The 18677-nt window shown below is 36.1% G+C and overlaps 1 protein-coding gene across 4 annotated transcripts in view; it reads right to left on the reverse strand.

The window, feature by feature from the left end:
• The window catches only part of NT5C2 (5'-nucleotidase, cytosolic II), a 101361-nt gene that overhangs the window by 61892 nt on the left and 20792 nt on the right, over positions 1 to 18677 (reverse strand). For 2 of the 4 annotated variants that reach the window (XM_043597414.1, XM_043597411.1), the window contains exon 2: positions 12397 to 12521. In XM_043597414.1, the coding sequence (XP_043453349.1) occupies positions 12397 to 12497 (101 nt within the window). In that variant the 5' untranslated portion in view covers positions 12498 to 12521. Of the gene's footprint in view, positions 1 to 9789; positions 9968 to 12396; positions 12522 to 18677 lie in introns of those variants that run through there. The other 2 variants (XM_043597412.1, XM_043597410.1) reach the window with 2 other exon arrangements.

Here is an 18677-nt window from a genome sequence, read left to right on the forward strand (position 1 = left end):
AAAAAAAAAAAATCAATAGGATAAATAATACTATGTCTTAATTCTCAATTTAGTTATTTCCTCCCTTAGAAAATGAACAATGTGAACTACAGAGGAAGGAAGTATTTATATGCCAATCATATTACAGAAGGAATATAAAGTATTTCCACTGAGGTCTTTTTTTCCTGATCATTAACCGCTTGTAAGGAAAACATCTGTGTTCACAAATATTTTACTCAATCACCTGAAAATTTCAGCTCATGTGGAAAGAAATTTACAGATCTTTGTCATATGGGGGATAAATTCAGAACATTCTAGAGGTTAATTACAAATTTCAGAGCAAAGCGAAGTTTAAAAGACAAACATCTGCAAATTTCCTCCCTCCTGACCAAATATAATGCATAGGGATTATGCAACAAGGGGAGAAATAAACAAGTGTGTGAAAGTCTAAGAAAACTGAGATGTCAAGTAAATCCTTCTACTGGTGATTCAAATTAAAAATAAAATATACATACCTTCAAGAAATACTACATGAATTAAAACTTAAAAAAAATTATCTCTTTAAATATTACCTAAATATCTTAGGATAAAGGTTTCTATTAGTCATTAAAATGTTTAGTCACCAGTAACTAAAAGCACTAACATTGTATGTTAAGTATACTTGAATAAATTTTTTAATAAAAGCACTATTAAATACTATAAATTCAAACTAAAATTGTTTTCAGTTTATTTAGAAAAGCAGTATGGTGTAACGGAAGAAGAATGAGCACTGGAGCAACTAGGTTTAAATTCTAGTTTCTCCACTTTCCTGCTCTGGAACCTTAAGTTATATATGCTAAGCCTCAGATTCTTTATCTATAAAAGACAGGTAACATCTGGTAGGGTTATCGTCATTTGTAAGCACTCAAAAAACTTCGAGTGTTGGGGTACAGTAAAGCAACTGGGTAGCTTGTCAAGCATTATCTCACCAAATATCTCTTGAGAAGTATTTTTTTAATCCAATTTTCAAATTGTACATGAATATAAAGAACTTTCACTGACCATCCTCAAACCAAATTCCATAAATACAGGAACACAAACTGAATATGGAAAAATGATCTAATCCTTAAGACTGCCAATTTCCCCTGGCTTCCCTGGATTTTCAGTTTGTGGCATCACAGCTCAGTGTGGTGGAAATAAATGTAATTACTAAGTTTAAGCCTTTACTACTTGCAGAGAAAGGGAAAACAAAAATTCTCACTTGGACAAAGGGTATACACACTTACATGTGCTTCCTGTGCAAATGATACTGCACTGTTTGAAGATGATTAGCTCTTTCAAACTTCATATGGATAGTCAAGAAATATTATTGAATCTCTATGTGCCTGGTACCCATAATACAAAGATAAACATGGCAGCCCTTGATTTTAAGGAGTTCAAAGTCTAACTGGGAGGAGACCCACTCACAAAGCTTAAAAGCAGTGTGTAACTATAGTGTTAGAGATATGCACAACAGAGATGCATCTATAGTCTTGCCTGAGTCTTTCTGAAAAGACAAAATGCCCAAGTTACTGTTTTTTAAACAGATATTGTGCTAAGCACTTTATATTATCTCATTTAATCTCAAATAACTCTGAGGTATATATTATTCCAATTTCACAGATGACAAAACAAGACTATAGAAGTTAAATACTGTAGGGGCGCCTGGGGGGGCTCAGTCGGTTGAGCGTCTGACTTCGGCTCAGGTCAGGATCTCGCAGTCCGTGAGTTCGAGCCCTGTGTCCGTCGGGCTCTGTGCTGACAGCTCAGAGCCTGAACCCTGCTTCAGATTCTGTGTCTCCCTCTCTCTCTGCCCCTCCCCGTTCATGCTCTCTCGGTCTCAAAAATAAATAAACATTAAAAAAAAAAAGAAGTTAAATACTGCGATTCTAAAGAAATTAAAAGGAATAATGCAAAATGCTAACCTAAGGTCCAGCCTCTTAATCACCATGATAAAAGGATTAGATTAGCAGGTGTTAATCAGGCTAAAAGAGTAAGTGGAGAACATTTCAAAAGAAGAGGAACTAAGAATGAAAAGCAACTTAACAGACATTAGGATGTGTAGAAAAAAAAACAACAACCCTAGACTCAACTCAGAATTAATGGAATAAAGTTTGAGGCAGGGAACTGCTCAAAAGGAAAGTGAAAAGAAAAGAGTCAGTCTTACAGGACCTCAAATGTTATGTTAAGGGGCTTAGAATTTATCCCATTGCACAGAGGATGTGATGCCACTGAAGGTTTTAAGCAGAGTGATAATTTGATTTTAAAAATAGATTTTCAGCTATGAAAAAAGATTGAAATCTTGCTGTATGCAACGACATGGAGCTAGACAGTATAGTGTATAGAGAGTATAGAGCTAGAGAGTATAATGCTAAGCAAAGTAAGCAACTATTAGAAAGACAAATACCGTATGACTTCACTCATATGTGGAATTTAGGAAACAAACAAAACAACCAAAAAAAAAAAAAATGGATTTGAAGAGAACAAGGCAAAGAGATCTATTGGGGTTACTGTAGTAATCCAGGACAATGAGGACCAGAGCCTGGGCTAGTATTATCAGGAATGAAAAGGCCAGAATCTATAAATGACTAGGTTCATATTAAAGCACACATATGCAGGGGCACCTGGGTGGCTCAGTCAGTTTAAGCGTCTGACTTTGGCTCAGGTCATGATCCCATGGTTTGTGAGTTTGAGCCCTGAGTCAGGCTCTGTCCTGACAGCTCAGAGCCTGGAGCCTGCTTCAGATTCTGTGTCTCCCCCTCTCTCTGCCCCTCCCATGCTTGTGCTCTGTCTCTCTCTCTCTCTCTCTCTGTCTCTCAATAATGAATAAATGTTAAAAAAAAAAAAATTTAATGCACATATATGCATGTATTCTAAATGTATTGAAAAGGGACTACAAAGATGATCTCCAAACTACTAATGGTGTTCACCTATGAGAAAGAGGTGTGAGGATGAAAGGGAAAGTGAAGGGGAACTTTCATATTCATATTCCACTCTGCATTTCTGTACTCCTGAATATTGTACAATAAGAATTTATTTGTGCTGACAGCACAGAGACTGGAGCCTGCTTTGGATACTGTTTCTCTCTCTGCCCTCCCCCACTTCCACTCTTTCTCTCTCTCAAAAATAAACAAACATTAAAAAAAAAAAAAAAGGAATTTACTTAGGGGCATCTGGGTTGCCAAGTAGGTTAAGTGTCTGACTTTGGTTCAAGTCATGATCTCACGGTTCATGAGTTCGAGCCCCCCACTGGGCTCTGAGCTGACAGCTCAGAGCCTACTTGGATCCTCTGTCTCCCTCTCTCTCTCTGCCCCTCCCCTGTGCTCTCTCTCTCCTCAAAAATAAACAAACATTAAAAACAAAACAGAATTTACTTGTCTATCACCTAAATAATTTTAAACACTGTTAAAAAAAATAATTAAGAGATTAAAATTTGGGGGGCACTTGGGTGGCTCAGTCAGTTAAGCATCCGACTTCAGCTCAGGTCATGATCTCACGGTTTGTGGGTTCAAGCCCGCGTCGGGCTCTGTGTTGACAGCTCAGAGCCTGGAGCCTGCTTCAGATTCTGTGTCTCCCTCTTTCTCTGCCCCTCCCTCTCTGGCACTCTCTCTTTCTCTCTCTTTCAAAAATAAAAGTTTAAAAATAAATAAATAAGTAAGTAAGTAAGTAAGTAAGTAAATAAATAAATAAATAAATAAATAAATAAATAGATTAAAATTTGGGATTATTGTGTTTAACATCTGAAATAATTTAATTTCTGAATGGATGTATTAACAATTAAAATTTTCTTTTTTTTTTTATTTTAGAGAGAGAGTGAGAGCACAAGTAGGGAAAGGGGGGGGGGGCCTGGGGGAGAAGGATTGGGGGGAAGAGAGAGAGAATCCCAAATAGGCTCCACACTCAGTACAGAGCCAGACATGGGGCTCTATCCCACAACCCAGGATCATGACATAAACCAATATCAACAGTTGGATGCTCATCCAACTGGGCCACCCAGGTGCCCCTAAACTTCTCTTTTAAAAAGCCTTGAGGGGCGCCTGGGTGGCTCAGTCAGTTAAGCATCTGACTTTGGCTCAGGTCATGATCTTGCAGTTGGTGAGTTCAAACCCTGCATCAGGCTCTGTGCTGACAGCTTGAAGCCTGTTTCGGATTCTCTCTCTCTCTCTGCCTCTCTCAAAAATAAATAAACATTAAAATTTTTTAATAAAAATAAACAAAAAGCCTTGAAAGGAAGTGGCTGGAAATAGAGCCAGAAATGTACTTCTGGTCTTTTGATTCTTAAACCAAGGTTCTTTAAGGCTTAAATGTTTACTGTAGAACTAGAAAATATAAAAAGTAACATAGCATACTTGATACAAGATTCCAAAATGAAACTATGAAACTATCAAAAATTATAAAAACCAGAATTTCAAATGTGATAGATTCAGGTCATACCTAACTAAAAAGAGAATTAGTGAACGGACAGGTAGGTCAGGAAAAACCTTCCAGAATGTAACACAGAGAGAAAAAAGGATAAAAAATACAGGAGAAAGAAAGAGAAGAGAGGACACAGTGCTAAAGTCTAACATGTTTATCAGAGTTCAGAAGAGGATAGAGAGTAGAGTAGGGACAATATATGAAAAGATAATGACTGAGAATTTAGAAAACCAATTAAAGACAAGCATAGAATCAAGAATTCCAACGAATCCCAAGCAAGGTAAAGAAAATACATCCAGGGGCGTCTGGGTGGCTCAGTCAGTTGAAGCGTCCAACTTCAGCTCAGGTCATGATCTCACGGTTAGTGAGTTCGAGCCCCGCATCGGGCTCTGTGCTGACAGCTCAGAGCCTGGAGCCTGTTTCAGATTCTGTGTCTCCCTCTCTCTCTGCCCCTCCCCCACTCACGCTCTGTCTCTCTCTCTGTCAAAAATAAATAAATATTAAAAAAAAAAGAAAGAAAGAAAATATATCCAAAGTTATTGAGGAGGAATATATATGAGACTGACACTTCTGGTATGCCTTTTGTGTAATTTTAACTTTAAAAGCTCAGTACTAGTATATTGAATAACATATGATGTTATGAAACAGGATGTATTATATAACGTTATATATTATATTAAATGATAAATAATACAATTAAATCAGTAAGAATGGAAAGAAGAAAAAAATACAAGTAAAAAGTAAACAAATGAACCTAATTTCACTGCATACAACTACCCTAACCATAGTGTATAGAAAAAGAGCAAAAAAGAACTAATCCAAATAACTTTAAAAAAACAGGCATCTGATTACATACTATTAGTCACTGGCAGGGTAGAGTAAGAAAGCAAAAGTAATGCAACAAATTCTGAACTTTTTATTTTTTTTTATTTATTTAAAACATTTTTTTTAAGTTTATTTATTTGAGACAGTGTGAGAGAGAGCAAGCAGGAGGGGTAGAGAGAGAGGGAGACAGAGCAAGTCACAAGCAGGCTCCACACTGACGGTGCAGAGCCTGATGTGGGGCTCAAACTCACAAACTGTGAGCTGAAATCAAGAGTCAGACACTTAACTAAGCCACCCAGGTGCCCCAAATTCTGAACTTTTTAAAAGTTTGTTTGTTATGGTATAAGCAAATCAATTATGAAACTATTCTAGATGTATTATTAGAATGAGCAAATGAGTAAAGATGTTGATGTTGTGAAGATTCAGGGTTCTCTTTACAGAACAACAGATATTTTCATGAAATCAAAGTAAACAAGGGGGCACCTGGGTGGCTCAGTCAGTAGAGTGTCTAACTCCTGATCACACGGTTGCAGGCCCAAGCCCTCTGCTGGGTGTAGAGATTACTTAAAACTAAAATTAAAAAAAAAAAAAGAAAGAACCTTATTGGGAAAAACTGGAATTAGAATAGTGCAAACTCATGATTTCAAAAATATATGTAAGAATGTGTGTACTCAGTGAAAATAATTTTGACAAATAAAGGTAGACATCTCTAGAATACTCCACCCAAAACAAGCAGAACATGCTTTCTTGTCAATTACATATAGAAGATTATATAAGAATGAGGTACAAATCAATAGCAAAAAGTTTGTGGGACATTCACAAATACGTGGAAATTCAACAACACATTCCTGAATAACTGATGTGTCAAAAAGAAATCATAAGAGAACATAGAAAATACTTCAGAGATCACTCAAAAACACACAACATATCAAAATTTAGGGGATGTAGTGAAAGCTGTACTAAGAGGTAAATTTATAGCTTTACAACGCATTTATTAAAAGAGAAAACATTTCAAAGCAATGACCCAAGCTTCTACCTTAAGAAATTCAAAAAGGAAGAGCAAATTATACTCAAAAAACAAGCAGAAGGAAGGAAACGATAAAGATCAGAGCAGAAATAAAACAAAACAGAAAAACACTGGAGAAAAGTAAATGAAACCAAAGGTTGGTTTCAACAATATAACAACATTTAGCTAGAATGAAGAAAAAAAGAATCAAATTACTAAAGTCATAAATGAAAGCAGACACATTACTACTGACCTTAAAGAAATAAAAACAAATAGAAGAGAATACTATAAACAATTGTATGCCCACATAATAGGTAAAAGAGATGAAATGGACAAATACCTAGAAACACACAAACTACCAACACTGACTCAAGAAGAAATAGAAAATCTGAACAAACCAATAATAAGTAAAGAAATTAAGTCAGTAATAAAAAAAAAAAAATCTTCCAACAGCACAGGCAACCTCAGTCCTGGGCTAAAACAGTGTACAGACACAAGTAGCCCTGGCTACTTAAGATAGATGGAAGCCTTTTGTATTTAAGCAAGTTGGAGGGGAGGGGTGACAGACGAAGTATGAGAGAAGAAGGAGATGTGAACATTAAGTTATGCACATTGTCCTGATGCTGAATATGGATGCTGGTATACCCAAATATTGACATAGTTCTTGTGTTTTTCAATTTAAGAAAGAGAATTTCCAAAATCTTTTTTGGTTGTATAAACTGGTTACATCCATGACCTTGTATGTATTTCATAAAGTGAATATCAATAAATACTGTTTAAAGTAAAAATAAAAAATCGTCCAACAAAGCTGAAAATTTATAGCTTCCCTGGTGAACTCTATCAAATGTTCAAATAAAAATTAACACCCATCTTTCTCAAATTTTTCCATCAGAGTTGAGCCAGTAGTACATCTCAATACCTAAGCCAGGAAAAAGAAAATATAGAACAATATCCCTATGTAGATAAAAAAAAAAAAAAAAATCCTCAACAAAATACCAGCAAACCAAATCCAACAAAGTACAAAAACCACATGATCATTTCAATAGACACAAAAAAGCATGTGACAAAATCCAACACCCTTTCATGATAAATACATTCAACAAACTAGAACTAGAAAGGAATTTCAAACTAGGAATAAAAAGGAACTTTCATAACCTGATTAAAGGACAGCTATGATAAACCTGCAGCTAACATCATACTAAATGATGAGAGATTGCAAGATTTCTTCCTAAGGTGAGGCAAAAGAAAAGGGATGTTTACTCTTACTAGTCCTATACAGCACTGTACTGGACATGATAGCCAAAATTAGGCAAGAAAAAAGGCCTCCAAATTGGAAGAGAAGTAAATCTATCCTTATCTGCAGATGACATGATCTTATATGTAGAATCACTAAAAAATCCACAAAACAAACAAACTGTTAGAGCTAATGGCTATTTTGTTTTTATGCCATCCATATATCCTCGGTAGTGAAGAATCAGTCTTTTGCCCATTTCCTCATTGGGTTGAATTTTTAAGTTCTTTATATATTCTGGAAAGAAATCTTTAACAGATGCGTGATTTACAAATATTTTCTCAGTCCGTAGCAGCCTTATACTTAATAGCTAAAAACCAAAAAGCTCTAAGGTCCATAAACAGAAAATAGATGAACAAACTGTTGTATACTGATAACAATGGAAGGCAACATAATAATAAAAAAGAACAAATTTCTGATACACACAAAAATATAGATGAATCTATCTCTCAAACATTACTTTGAATAAAAGAAGTCATACACAAGAGTCCTTGAAGGTGAAATATGCTATCTAAATATGAGTAACATGTCTTCAAACGGAGTTTCTTTCTATGGATTTCATTAAATCAAAGATCTGCTATCTCTTATTCTCTCTCTTCCTTGCCACTGCCACCACCACTTTTCTATTTTACTTTTAGGTAGGTTTTTGGAAGAAGCATAAAGGGAACGGAAGCAGAGAAACAAACTGAGAATGTTTTAGGATCCAGTATCTTTTTTTGAACAATAAAGTTTAGAGAATCTGTATTCCATAAAGTAGGATCACCACACATTACGAAGAGAACTTAGAAGAGACCAGGAATACCTATGATGTAAAAAAAAAAAAAAGGTAGGTCACTGAAATTTTTTAAACTTTTCACGCTGAGATAATTCTAGATTCATATGCAGTAGCAAGAAATAACATGGAAAGATTCCTCTATATCGTTCACCTAGTTTCCACCAAGGAGAAGATCCTGCATAAATACAGTACAATATCACAACCAGGGAACTGATATCGATACAATTCACCAACTTTATCCAGATTTCACCAGCTTTACATGCATTCATGTGTATGTAGCTTCATGTAATCATCACTGAAGTCAAGACACAAAACAGTTCCAATCATAAGGATTCCCTGTGTTATTTTTTTACAGCTATGCTCACCTCCCTTCACTTACCCCAATCCCTAACCCCTTGCAACACTACTGTTCTTAATCTCCATAATTTTGTCATTTCACGAATGTTATAGAGATGGAATCATGTACTAGGCAAACTTTTGAGATTGGCTTTATTAACTCAGCATAATTTTCTTGATACAGCAAAGTTGTGTGTATTGATAGTTCATTCTTTTTTATTGTTGAATAGGATTCTTCAGAGCTAATATTTTAGGCAAAAAAATAGGGTGAAAAAAACCCTTCCCAGACCCTGAATCCTTATCTGCCATTCCCTAGGAATATGAAACACTATTCAAAGCATTAGAATGATATACTAACAAAAAAAGTTTAACACAGTTCTGATAACTCGACCTCACTCTTCTTATTCTGACAAGATATATGCCATCTGTATATTACTTAAGGAACACAGCTGCTTGACATTTCTGAGGACCTATCTCTTCCATGTGATTTTCAATTCATAAGATGGCTACTGAAATCTTATCAACTTGTCCATTTGACTATTAAAACCCATACTAAAATGACAGGTTAATTCAGCTTAATCAACGATACAACTAAAAAGCTGAATGACATTCATGTGATATCTACTAAGTGGTTAAGTGAGAAAGAAATTAAAATTTATCAACATGGCAGTCTCTCTCTCTGTATAAAACCTGATACTTGTTTTTAACTTGCAGTTAAAAAAAAATCATAAACACTTCTAATTCTACCAGTGTGCCAAGCTACAAATACTACAAAATAATTTTATATAGGTACACAAATACCTTTTTACTCCTTAAACATATATAATAATTTAACTCTGAGTAGAGAAGAAATTAGAGAGGTTTAAATAAGCACTGGAATGGCTTTGGAGGCCTAAATTTCAACTTAAAAAATCATTTTGGAAAAATATAAAGAACTTAAAGACAAAGTGATTACAATGTCTTTTAAAATAAGGCAAAAGACTGCTTAACCAAAAATTCACAGGCCCAATTGTTTATCAGACCTCAGTTCAACATGATAAAACCACTGCTGAATTCATAAGCTGTATTCATAAAGAACCAACTTACTTACAGAAATTCTTCTGTACTATAATCATCAAAATTTAAAAGGAAAGAAACAAATACCTGATTTCAGCACCCTGGGCACAGTCAACGTCGAGAGAAGATGCAAAATCTAATTGTTCCATTCTTGGATTTGATAGATACAAATTGTGATCTATACTGATCACTATCAGATTCTCAGTGTTAAACAAGAACTACCTAAGAGGTAGTTGTCTAACTTGCCTCCTTCAAGCCACTGTAACATCTGAGCAACTCAGCCTATCTTCTGACCATATAGCAAAACTATTCCAATGAAGGGTTTGGCTTGATAATTATCTTCAGCCTAGAAGACTCAATAACCATAATAAGGAAATGAAAGACGTACAATAGTCATACATTCTGAAGGCCAGTTTCTTAAAAATGACTCATGACCATCATTTTTAAGACTAATGTTAGCAAGAAAAAAGCCCGAAGTTAGATGTCTATTTACTTAACTAAAAATATTTAGCTTCTTCTAAAAAGGGAATTCTGAAGCATCACATACAGTGTATAGTTTATGATAAATAATCATCAGAGTCTACCTAATTCAACCAGTGATAAATTACCAACTCCAATAAATGTCTTTAATAAAAAGCCCTAGAAACAGAATATTCTACAAACTTATTTAACTAGAAAACTAAAATAAATTCCTTTTAAATGATTTCCATTAAAAATGTTTAATTAACAAAAACAAATACTTGCAAAAATTCAAGAACCCAAATTCTACATTAAAAGGAAAATCTGCAATATACGACAATTTGGATAAACCTTGATAACACTACGCTAACTGAAATAAGTCTGTCATGAAAAGACATAATGTATGATTGTACTTATATGAATACTTGGAGTTATCAAAATTATAAAGACAGACAGTATAATGGTGATTGCCAGGGGCTGGAGAAGGAAAGGGGAGTTACTGTTTAATTAGTATCAATTTTACAAAATGAAGTTAGAGGGATGGATACTGGTGATGGCTGCACAACAGTATGAATGTACTTAAAACCACCAAACCATATGCTTAAAACAGTGAAGACGTAAACTATATGATGTGTACACTTTACCACAATAAAAAGGAAAAAAAATGTTTTAAGTGATCTAAAAATTCAAATCCTTGAAGATGTTTTTCTCCTGTTTCTATTATTTCAGATTGTACTCTACTATATGAAGACTATAGGGTGCAGAGCCAATCTACAATCTTACAGGAAATATCATTCTAAATGAGTCAGAAGCACTCAGGCTATATATGACATACTACATACAATTAGGACATGTGATGTTTACTCGATGATCTCTCTTCATTGCACAATTCTAGCCCCTGTTTCTACTGACAAACATGTTAGTTACATCATAACCAAATGTATGCAGCATAAACACTAAGCAAATAACTGAACAAGTATAAAACACCTGTATATTTCCTCTTTGCTCCAACCTAGAAACAAATGAGTAATTATGAGTTGTTGTCGGTTCCTGGAGTTCCCATACAACTTTTTAGCACTACCAGTACACCAGCATTTCTTTCTACTTATACCTTTTACCCAAGATGGGAAGCCAGATAGTTCTAGTAGGGACCAGGACTTTGTATCTTATTAATTTATGGAAAATGTAAACTTCTAATTTCTGTCTAAAAACAAATGATTTCTAAACGCAGTACTTAACTTCTACGTATTTTGGCTACTGAAGGTTTAGGGAGAAACAGCCATTTAATTGACTCCATTAAGAGTGGCATATAAAAATATTTACATTTTAAACTTTTAAAGGATTTTAAAAAGGATTTAGAGAAAATATTAGTCTTAAGATAATAAATGTTGCTAATACTCAGCATTACCACATTCAATCTAATACACAGTAGCCAGGAGACACAATTTCAAAAAATTTATTTAAAAACTATAATCAGTTTGCAGCAAATGTCAAATAAGAATTTCATTCTTATTTTTAAATGGTTTTACTTACTTTTGAGACAGAGAGAGCATGCACACAAGCAGAAAAGGGGCAGAGAGGGCAACAGAGAATCCAAAGTGGGCTCCACACTGAAAGCAGAGAGCCCAATGCAGGGCTCGAACTCACCGTAAGATCATGATCTGAGCCAAAGTCGGAGGCTCTTAGTTGGTTACTAAGTCACCCAGGCACCCCAAGAATTTCACTCTTATTAACTAAGGTACAGAGCGCCTGGGTGGCTCAGGCAGTCAGTTGAGCATCAGAGTTCAGCTCAGGTCATGATCTCACGGTTCATGGGTTTTAGCCCCGCGTCCTGCTCTGTGCTGACAGCTTGGAGCCTGGAGCCTGCTTCAGATTCTGTGTCTCCCTTTCTTGCCCTCTCCTGCATGTTCCCTCCTGCGTGTTCCCTCTCTCTCCCTCTCTCTCTCTCTTAAAGAAATTTAAAAAATGTTAACTAAGGTACAATTCTCCAGCAGCTGAAGACTTTCTTCAGTTAAGGACTTTTATTAGTAGATATATTAAAACACAGCAGCAGCAGTATGGTGTACTAGTGCTTAAAAATCTAGATTCTAGACTAGGTTTGAACCATAAACTGGCCTTATAATCTATGTAAATTGCCTAACTTCTCTACACATTAATTTCATCATCTGTAAAATGAGGACAATGTGTGCCCACTTTACAGAGCTGTTTTGAGGATTAAACAGACAAAATACTTACCGATGATAGGCTTCTCTCCGATACTTTTTCAGGGCATGCTTATCCATGTTAGCAGGCATATCCGCTGCATTCTGTAACCGATCACTCCAGGAGGTTGACATTTTATTTCAATTGTATGCTGAATTCTAGAAAAGAAAATCAGTAGTTTAGTAGCTTAATGTTGGTATCTATTTACTGTTATCTGATTTTTTAAAAAAATCAGAAAAACTTTAGATTGCAAATTTACTGATATAATTATCTACTTAAATATACCGAATATGGTAAATATACTGAAAAATTATACTTACCCTTCTAAACTATGTCAATTTACAAAAATAATTTCATATGGTAATTTCTATCCAGACAGATCATATTCCAAATAATTAAGCATGACTGCCAATAAAAACTTCAATCCTAGATTCTAGAAGAGACCTAGACAACAGATTTGTGAAAATATATTAATTTTCAGTTAATATAGGTTTCAAAATATGTAAAGTAAGCAACTCTTTCTCTTTTTTTTAATGTTTATTTTTGAGAGAGTGCATGTGGTCACACTCTTGTGTGTGCAAGAGCAGGGGAGGGGCCGAGAGACAGAGACAGAAAGGCAGAGGCAGAGACAGAGAGAGAGAGAGAGAGAGAGAGAGGAAGAGAATCCTAAGTAGGCTCCTTGCTGTCAGGGTGGAGCCCAACATGGGGGTCAAACCTAAACTGTGAGATCATGACCTATGCTGAGATCAAGAGCCAGACACTCAGCCCACTGAGCCACTCACGCACCCCAGCAACTCTTTAATTCTAATCAACACACTAAGCTCAATCAATGGGGGTAGAATTGCAAGTAATGAATGTCTGATTCCTAATTATATCATGCTTTTAAATTTTTCTACAATTATCTTTCAGCTGGTATTAAAGACTATGGACTAGAAAAAAAAAAAAAAAAACTAAAGCATTTCACCTATTAGAATAAACATCTAAAATAAGGTGAGCATGGGGAGCCTGGCTGGCTCAGTGCAACATACAAGTTTTATTTTAATTTTTTTAATGTTTATTTTTTTGAAAGAGAGAGAGCGTGAGTACAAGCAGGGGATGGGCAGAGAGGGAGACACAAAATCAGAAGCAGGCTCCAGGCTCTGAGCTGTCAACACAGAGCCTGATGCAGGATCTTGAACTCTCTCGAACTGGGAGCCACCCAGGCACCCTGGAACATGCAACTTTTGATCTCAGGGCTGTAAATTTGAACCCAAGGTAGGGTGTAGAGATTAAATCTTTTTTTGTTTGTTTGTTTTTTTGTTTTTTTGGTTTTTTTTGAGAGAGAGAGAGAGAGAGAGAGTGTGTGGGGAAGAGGGACTGAGGGAGAGGGAGAGAGAGAATCTCAAGAGGGCACCACACTCAATGTGGAGCCCAACACAGGGCTCAATCCCACAACCCTGGGATCATGACCTGAACTGAAATCTAGAGCCAGTCAACCGACTGAATCACCAAGGTGCCCTCAAAATAAAATATTTAGAGAAAAAAAAAAAAAAAGGAGTGCCACAGAAGTGCCTGGGTGGCTCAGTCAGTTCAGCACCCAACTCTTGATGTCACTTACGACATTAAGTCAATTTTTATATTTTGTAGGTTTTTTTTTTTTTTAAATAATTCATTGAGGTGAAATTCAAAAAAGTTAAACCATTTTAAAGTAAATAAGTCAGGGGCACCTGGCTGGCTCAATTGGAAGAGCATGTGACTCTTGATATCAGGATTGTGAGTTCAAACACCACTTTGGGGGGTGCCTGGGTGGCTCAGTCGGTTAAGCGTCCGACTTCGGCTCAGGTCATGATCTCATGGTCCATGAGTTCGAGCCCCGTGTTGGGCTCTGTGCTGACAGCTCAGAGCCTGGAGCCTGCTTCCGATTCTGTGTCTCCCTCTCTCTCTGACACTCCCCCCCGTTCATGCTCTGTCTCTGCCTCAAAAATAAATAAACATTAAAAAAAAAATTCAAACACCACTTTGGGTGTAGAGATTACTTAAAAATAAAATCTTTTAAATAAATAAAGTCAAAAAATAAAAAATAAGTCAATGGCATATTCATAACATTGTGCAATTTCTACCTCTATCTAGTTCCAAAATATTTCCATCACTCCAAAGTAAAACCCCTTACACTTTAAGCAGTTTCTCCCTCATCCCCCTTAGCCCTCAACATGGCAACCACCAATCTGGGTTCTGTCTCAACAGATTTATCTATTCTGGATATTTCATATAAATGGAATCATGTAACATGTAACCTATTGTGTCTGACTTCTGTCATTTAACAATATTTCTCATTTCATCCATATTGTACCAAGTTTCCATTGTACGTATTTATCACAATTCATCACAATTGATGGATGTCTGGACTATGTCCACCTTTTGGCTACTGTGAATAGTGCTGCTATGAACAGGTATGTACAATATATTTATGTAGCAGTCTCCAATTCTTTTGAATATATATTTAGGTCTGTAAGTTTTTAAAGTAACCATGATTTCCAAACACTGTTTACAGAACAACAGTACTGGTATGTACAAAAGATTCTAGTTAAAATCTTTTTTCTTTATTTATTATGAGAGAGCAAGAGAGAGAGGGCATGAGCATGAGAGAGAGAGGGGGAGGTGCAGAGAGAGGAGAAAGAATCCCAAGCAGACTCTGTACTGTCAGTGCAGAGCCTGACGTAGGCCTTGAATGAACGAACCATGAGACCATGACCTGAGACGAAATCAAGAGTCAGATATTTAACCGACTGAGCCACCCAGGTGCCCCTCTAGTTAAAACCTTATTAAAGTTTAAAATTAACTTGAGAGGAAGTTATTTGTTAGACTATTATAATTAAATCTAGACATACTATAAGGATTTTTTCTTTTAATAAAAAAAGATTCATGTAACAAATCCGGACCATTTTGTGGACCAAAAAGGGAGCAATTTAGAAGTGAGAATTATGATGAAACATCAATGATTTCTGGAATAGAGATTGGGAAGAGGACCAGAAATATAACTTACATGTATTTAACACTCAGATATGAAATTTGTATTCTATGGTAAATTAAGAGAAATCAGAATAGTCATGCATTAAAACAAGACTTCAACTGTAATTATGGTCCATCCAATAAAGCAAGGGAAATAAAATTTGTTTATTGTTGAGGTTTTTTTAAATTGTTGAGGTCTTAAGGAAATTCCAATTTTTAAAAATCTCAATATTCACAAAAGGCTACTTCTTAACATTTTTTCTTTTTAAATTAGGGAGATTTGCAGAAGGTGAGCTCTCTAATCTTCATTTGTATTAATGATTAGTACACATGGGTGAGGAAACCCATTTGAAGCCTGCAAAAAGAACCAACCAGAGTTAAAAGGAAACAATCTCTGAAGCTCATGCAGGTTGGGAAGAGTTCCCATCCCAAGTAGCCAGAATGAAAAACCTCATCACTAACACAGTACTGAGTAGAGTACAGTTGGAAGGGTTTGTGTGGGGCAAAATCATCGAGACTAAACATTGTTTTCATCCTGCCTAGCAAAAGTTAAAAGACCTGAAAGGACCAAACTGCTTCCAAGTACCTCAACCATGCCAAAAAAACAAAGTTTAAACATATTCATAAGAATACAAAAATATCCAGCACCCAACAAGGTAAAATTTATATTCTGACATTCAATCAAAAATTATTAGCATTCGGGGCGCCTGGGTGGCTCAGTCGGTTAAGCATCCGACTTCGGCTCAGGTCATGATCTCACAGTCCGTGAGTTTGAGCCCCGCATCGGGCTCTGTGCTGACAGCTCAGAGCCTGGAGCCTGCTTCACATTCTGTGTCTCCCTCTCTCTCTGACCCTTCCCTGCTCATGCTCTGTCTCTGTCTCAAAAATAAATAAACATTTAAAAAAATTAAAAAAAAATTATTAGCATTCAAAGAAATAGGACAATATGACCCATAATGAGGAGAGAAATCCATCAATTGCATAAATGACACAGATGATAAAATTAGTACAAACATTTAAAAATGACAACTACAATTATCTGAGATGAAAAACATGCTGGAGGGGTGGCTGGCTGGCTTAGTTGGAGAAGCATGGGACTCTTGATCTTGGGGTTGTGTTTATTTAAAAATAAAATCTTAAAAGAAAAAAATTTTTTTAAATCATGCTGCAATGGTATTGGCACAAAAACAGACACATAGACCAATGGAACAGAATAGAAACCCCAGAACTAGACCCACAAACTTATGGCCAACTAATCTTTGACAAAGCAGGAAAGAACATCCAATGGAAAAAAGTCTCTTTAACAAATGGTGCTGGGAGAACTGAACAGCAACATGCAGAAGATTGAAACTAGACCACTTTCTCACACCATTCACAAAAATAAACTCAAAATGGATGAAGGACCTGAATGTGAGACAGGAAACCATCAAAACCCTAGAGGAGAAAGCAGGAAAAGACCTCTCTGACCTCAGTCGTAGCAATTTCTTACTTGGCACATCCCCAAAGGCAAGGGAATTAAAAGCAAAAATGAACTACTGGGACCTTATGAAGATAAAAAGTTTCTGCACAGCAAAGGAAACAACCAACAAAACTAAAAAGCAACCAACAAAATGGGAAAAGATATTTGCAAATGACATATTGGACAAAGGGCTAGTATCCAAAATCCATAAAGAGCTCACCAAACTCCACACCCAAAAAACAAATAACCCAGTGAAGAAATGGGCAGAAAACATGAATAGACACTTCTCTAAAGAAGACATCCAGATGGCCAACAGGCACATGAAAAGATGCTCAACGTCGCTCCTCATCAGGGAAATACAAATCAAAACCACACTCAGATATCACCTCACACCAGTCAGAGTGGCCAAAATGAACAAATCAGGAGACTATAGATGCTGGAGAGGATGTGGAGAAACGGGAACCCTCTTGCACTGTTGGTGGGAATGCAAATTGGTGCAGCCACTCTGGAAAACAGTGTGGAGGTTCCTCAAAAAATTAAAAATAGACCTACCCCATGACCCAGCAATAGCACTGCTAGGAATTTACCCAAGGGATACAGGAGTACTGATGCATAGGGGCACTTGTACCCCAATGTTTATAGCAGCACTCTCAACAATAGCCAAATTGTGGAAAAAGCCTAAATGTCCATCAACTGATGAATGGTTAAGAAACTGTGGTGTATATACACAATGGAGTACTACGTAGCAATGAGAAAAGAATGAAATCTGGCCCTTTGTAGCAACGTGGATGGAACTGGAGAGTTATACTAAGTGAAATAAGACAGAGAAAGACAGATACCATATGTTTTCACTCTTATGTGGATCCTGAGGAACTTAACAGAAACCCATGGGGGAGCAGAAGGGGGAAAAAAAAAGAGGTTAGAGTGGGAGAGAGCCAAAGCATAAGAGACTCTTAAAAACTGAGAACAAACTGAGGGTTGATGGGGGGTGGGAGGGAGGGGAGGGTGGGTGATGGGTATTGAGGAGGGCACCTTTTGGGATGAGCACTGGGTGTTGTATAGAAACCAATTTGACAATAAATTTCATGTATTGAAAAATAAATAAATAAATAAATAAATAAATAAATAAATAAATAAAAATCATGCTGCATAGGATGAACAGGTTATACATGAAAGAAAACATTAGTGAAGTTGAAGAAAAAGCAATAGAACCTATTCAAACTAAAAGAGAGAAAATGACCAAAAAAAAAAAAAAAATTAACAGCACCAGTGACCTGTGCAAGTTCCAAGCACCTTGACATATGTGTAATTGGAGTCCACAAAGGAAAAGAGAAAGGACAAAAAGAGAAAAAAAAAAATTAAAGAAACAGATAAAGAATTTCCAAATTTGATATAAACCATAAATCCATACATTCAAGAAAACTCAGCAAACCCCAAGCACAAGAAACATTAAAATTACATCAAAGCACATCAAAACCAAATTCTTTAAATAGTGATAAAGAGAAAATATTAAAAAGGAGCTAGGGAGGAAATAAACACATTATTTTGTTTTTTTAATAAATGTTTATTCGTTTTTGAGAAAGAGAATGTGATCAGGGAGGGGCGGGGGGTAGAGGATCCAAAGAGGGCTCTCCACTGACAGCAGCAATCCCAATATGGGGTTCAAACTCATGAACCGTGAGATCAGGACCTGAGCTGAAGTTGGATGCTCAACTAACAGAGCCACCCAAGCACCCCAAAAACACATTCATAAAGAAGAAAAAAGATTTCTCATCTGAAACAGTGAAGCCAGAGGAAAGTGAAGAAATACCTTTAAAGCACTGAAAGAAGTATCAACCTAGAATTCTATACCTGGCAAAAATATCTT

The sequence above is a fragment of the Prionailurus bengalensis genome, chromosome D2, assembly GCF_016509475.1.
Source record: "Prionailurus bengalensis isolate Pbe53 chromosome D2, Fcat_Pben_1.1_paternal_pri, whole genome shotgun sequence".
Classification (NCBI taxonomy): Eukaryota; Metazoa; Chordata; class Mammalia; order Carnivora; family Felidae; genus Prionailurus; species Prionailurus bengalensis.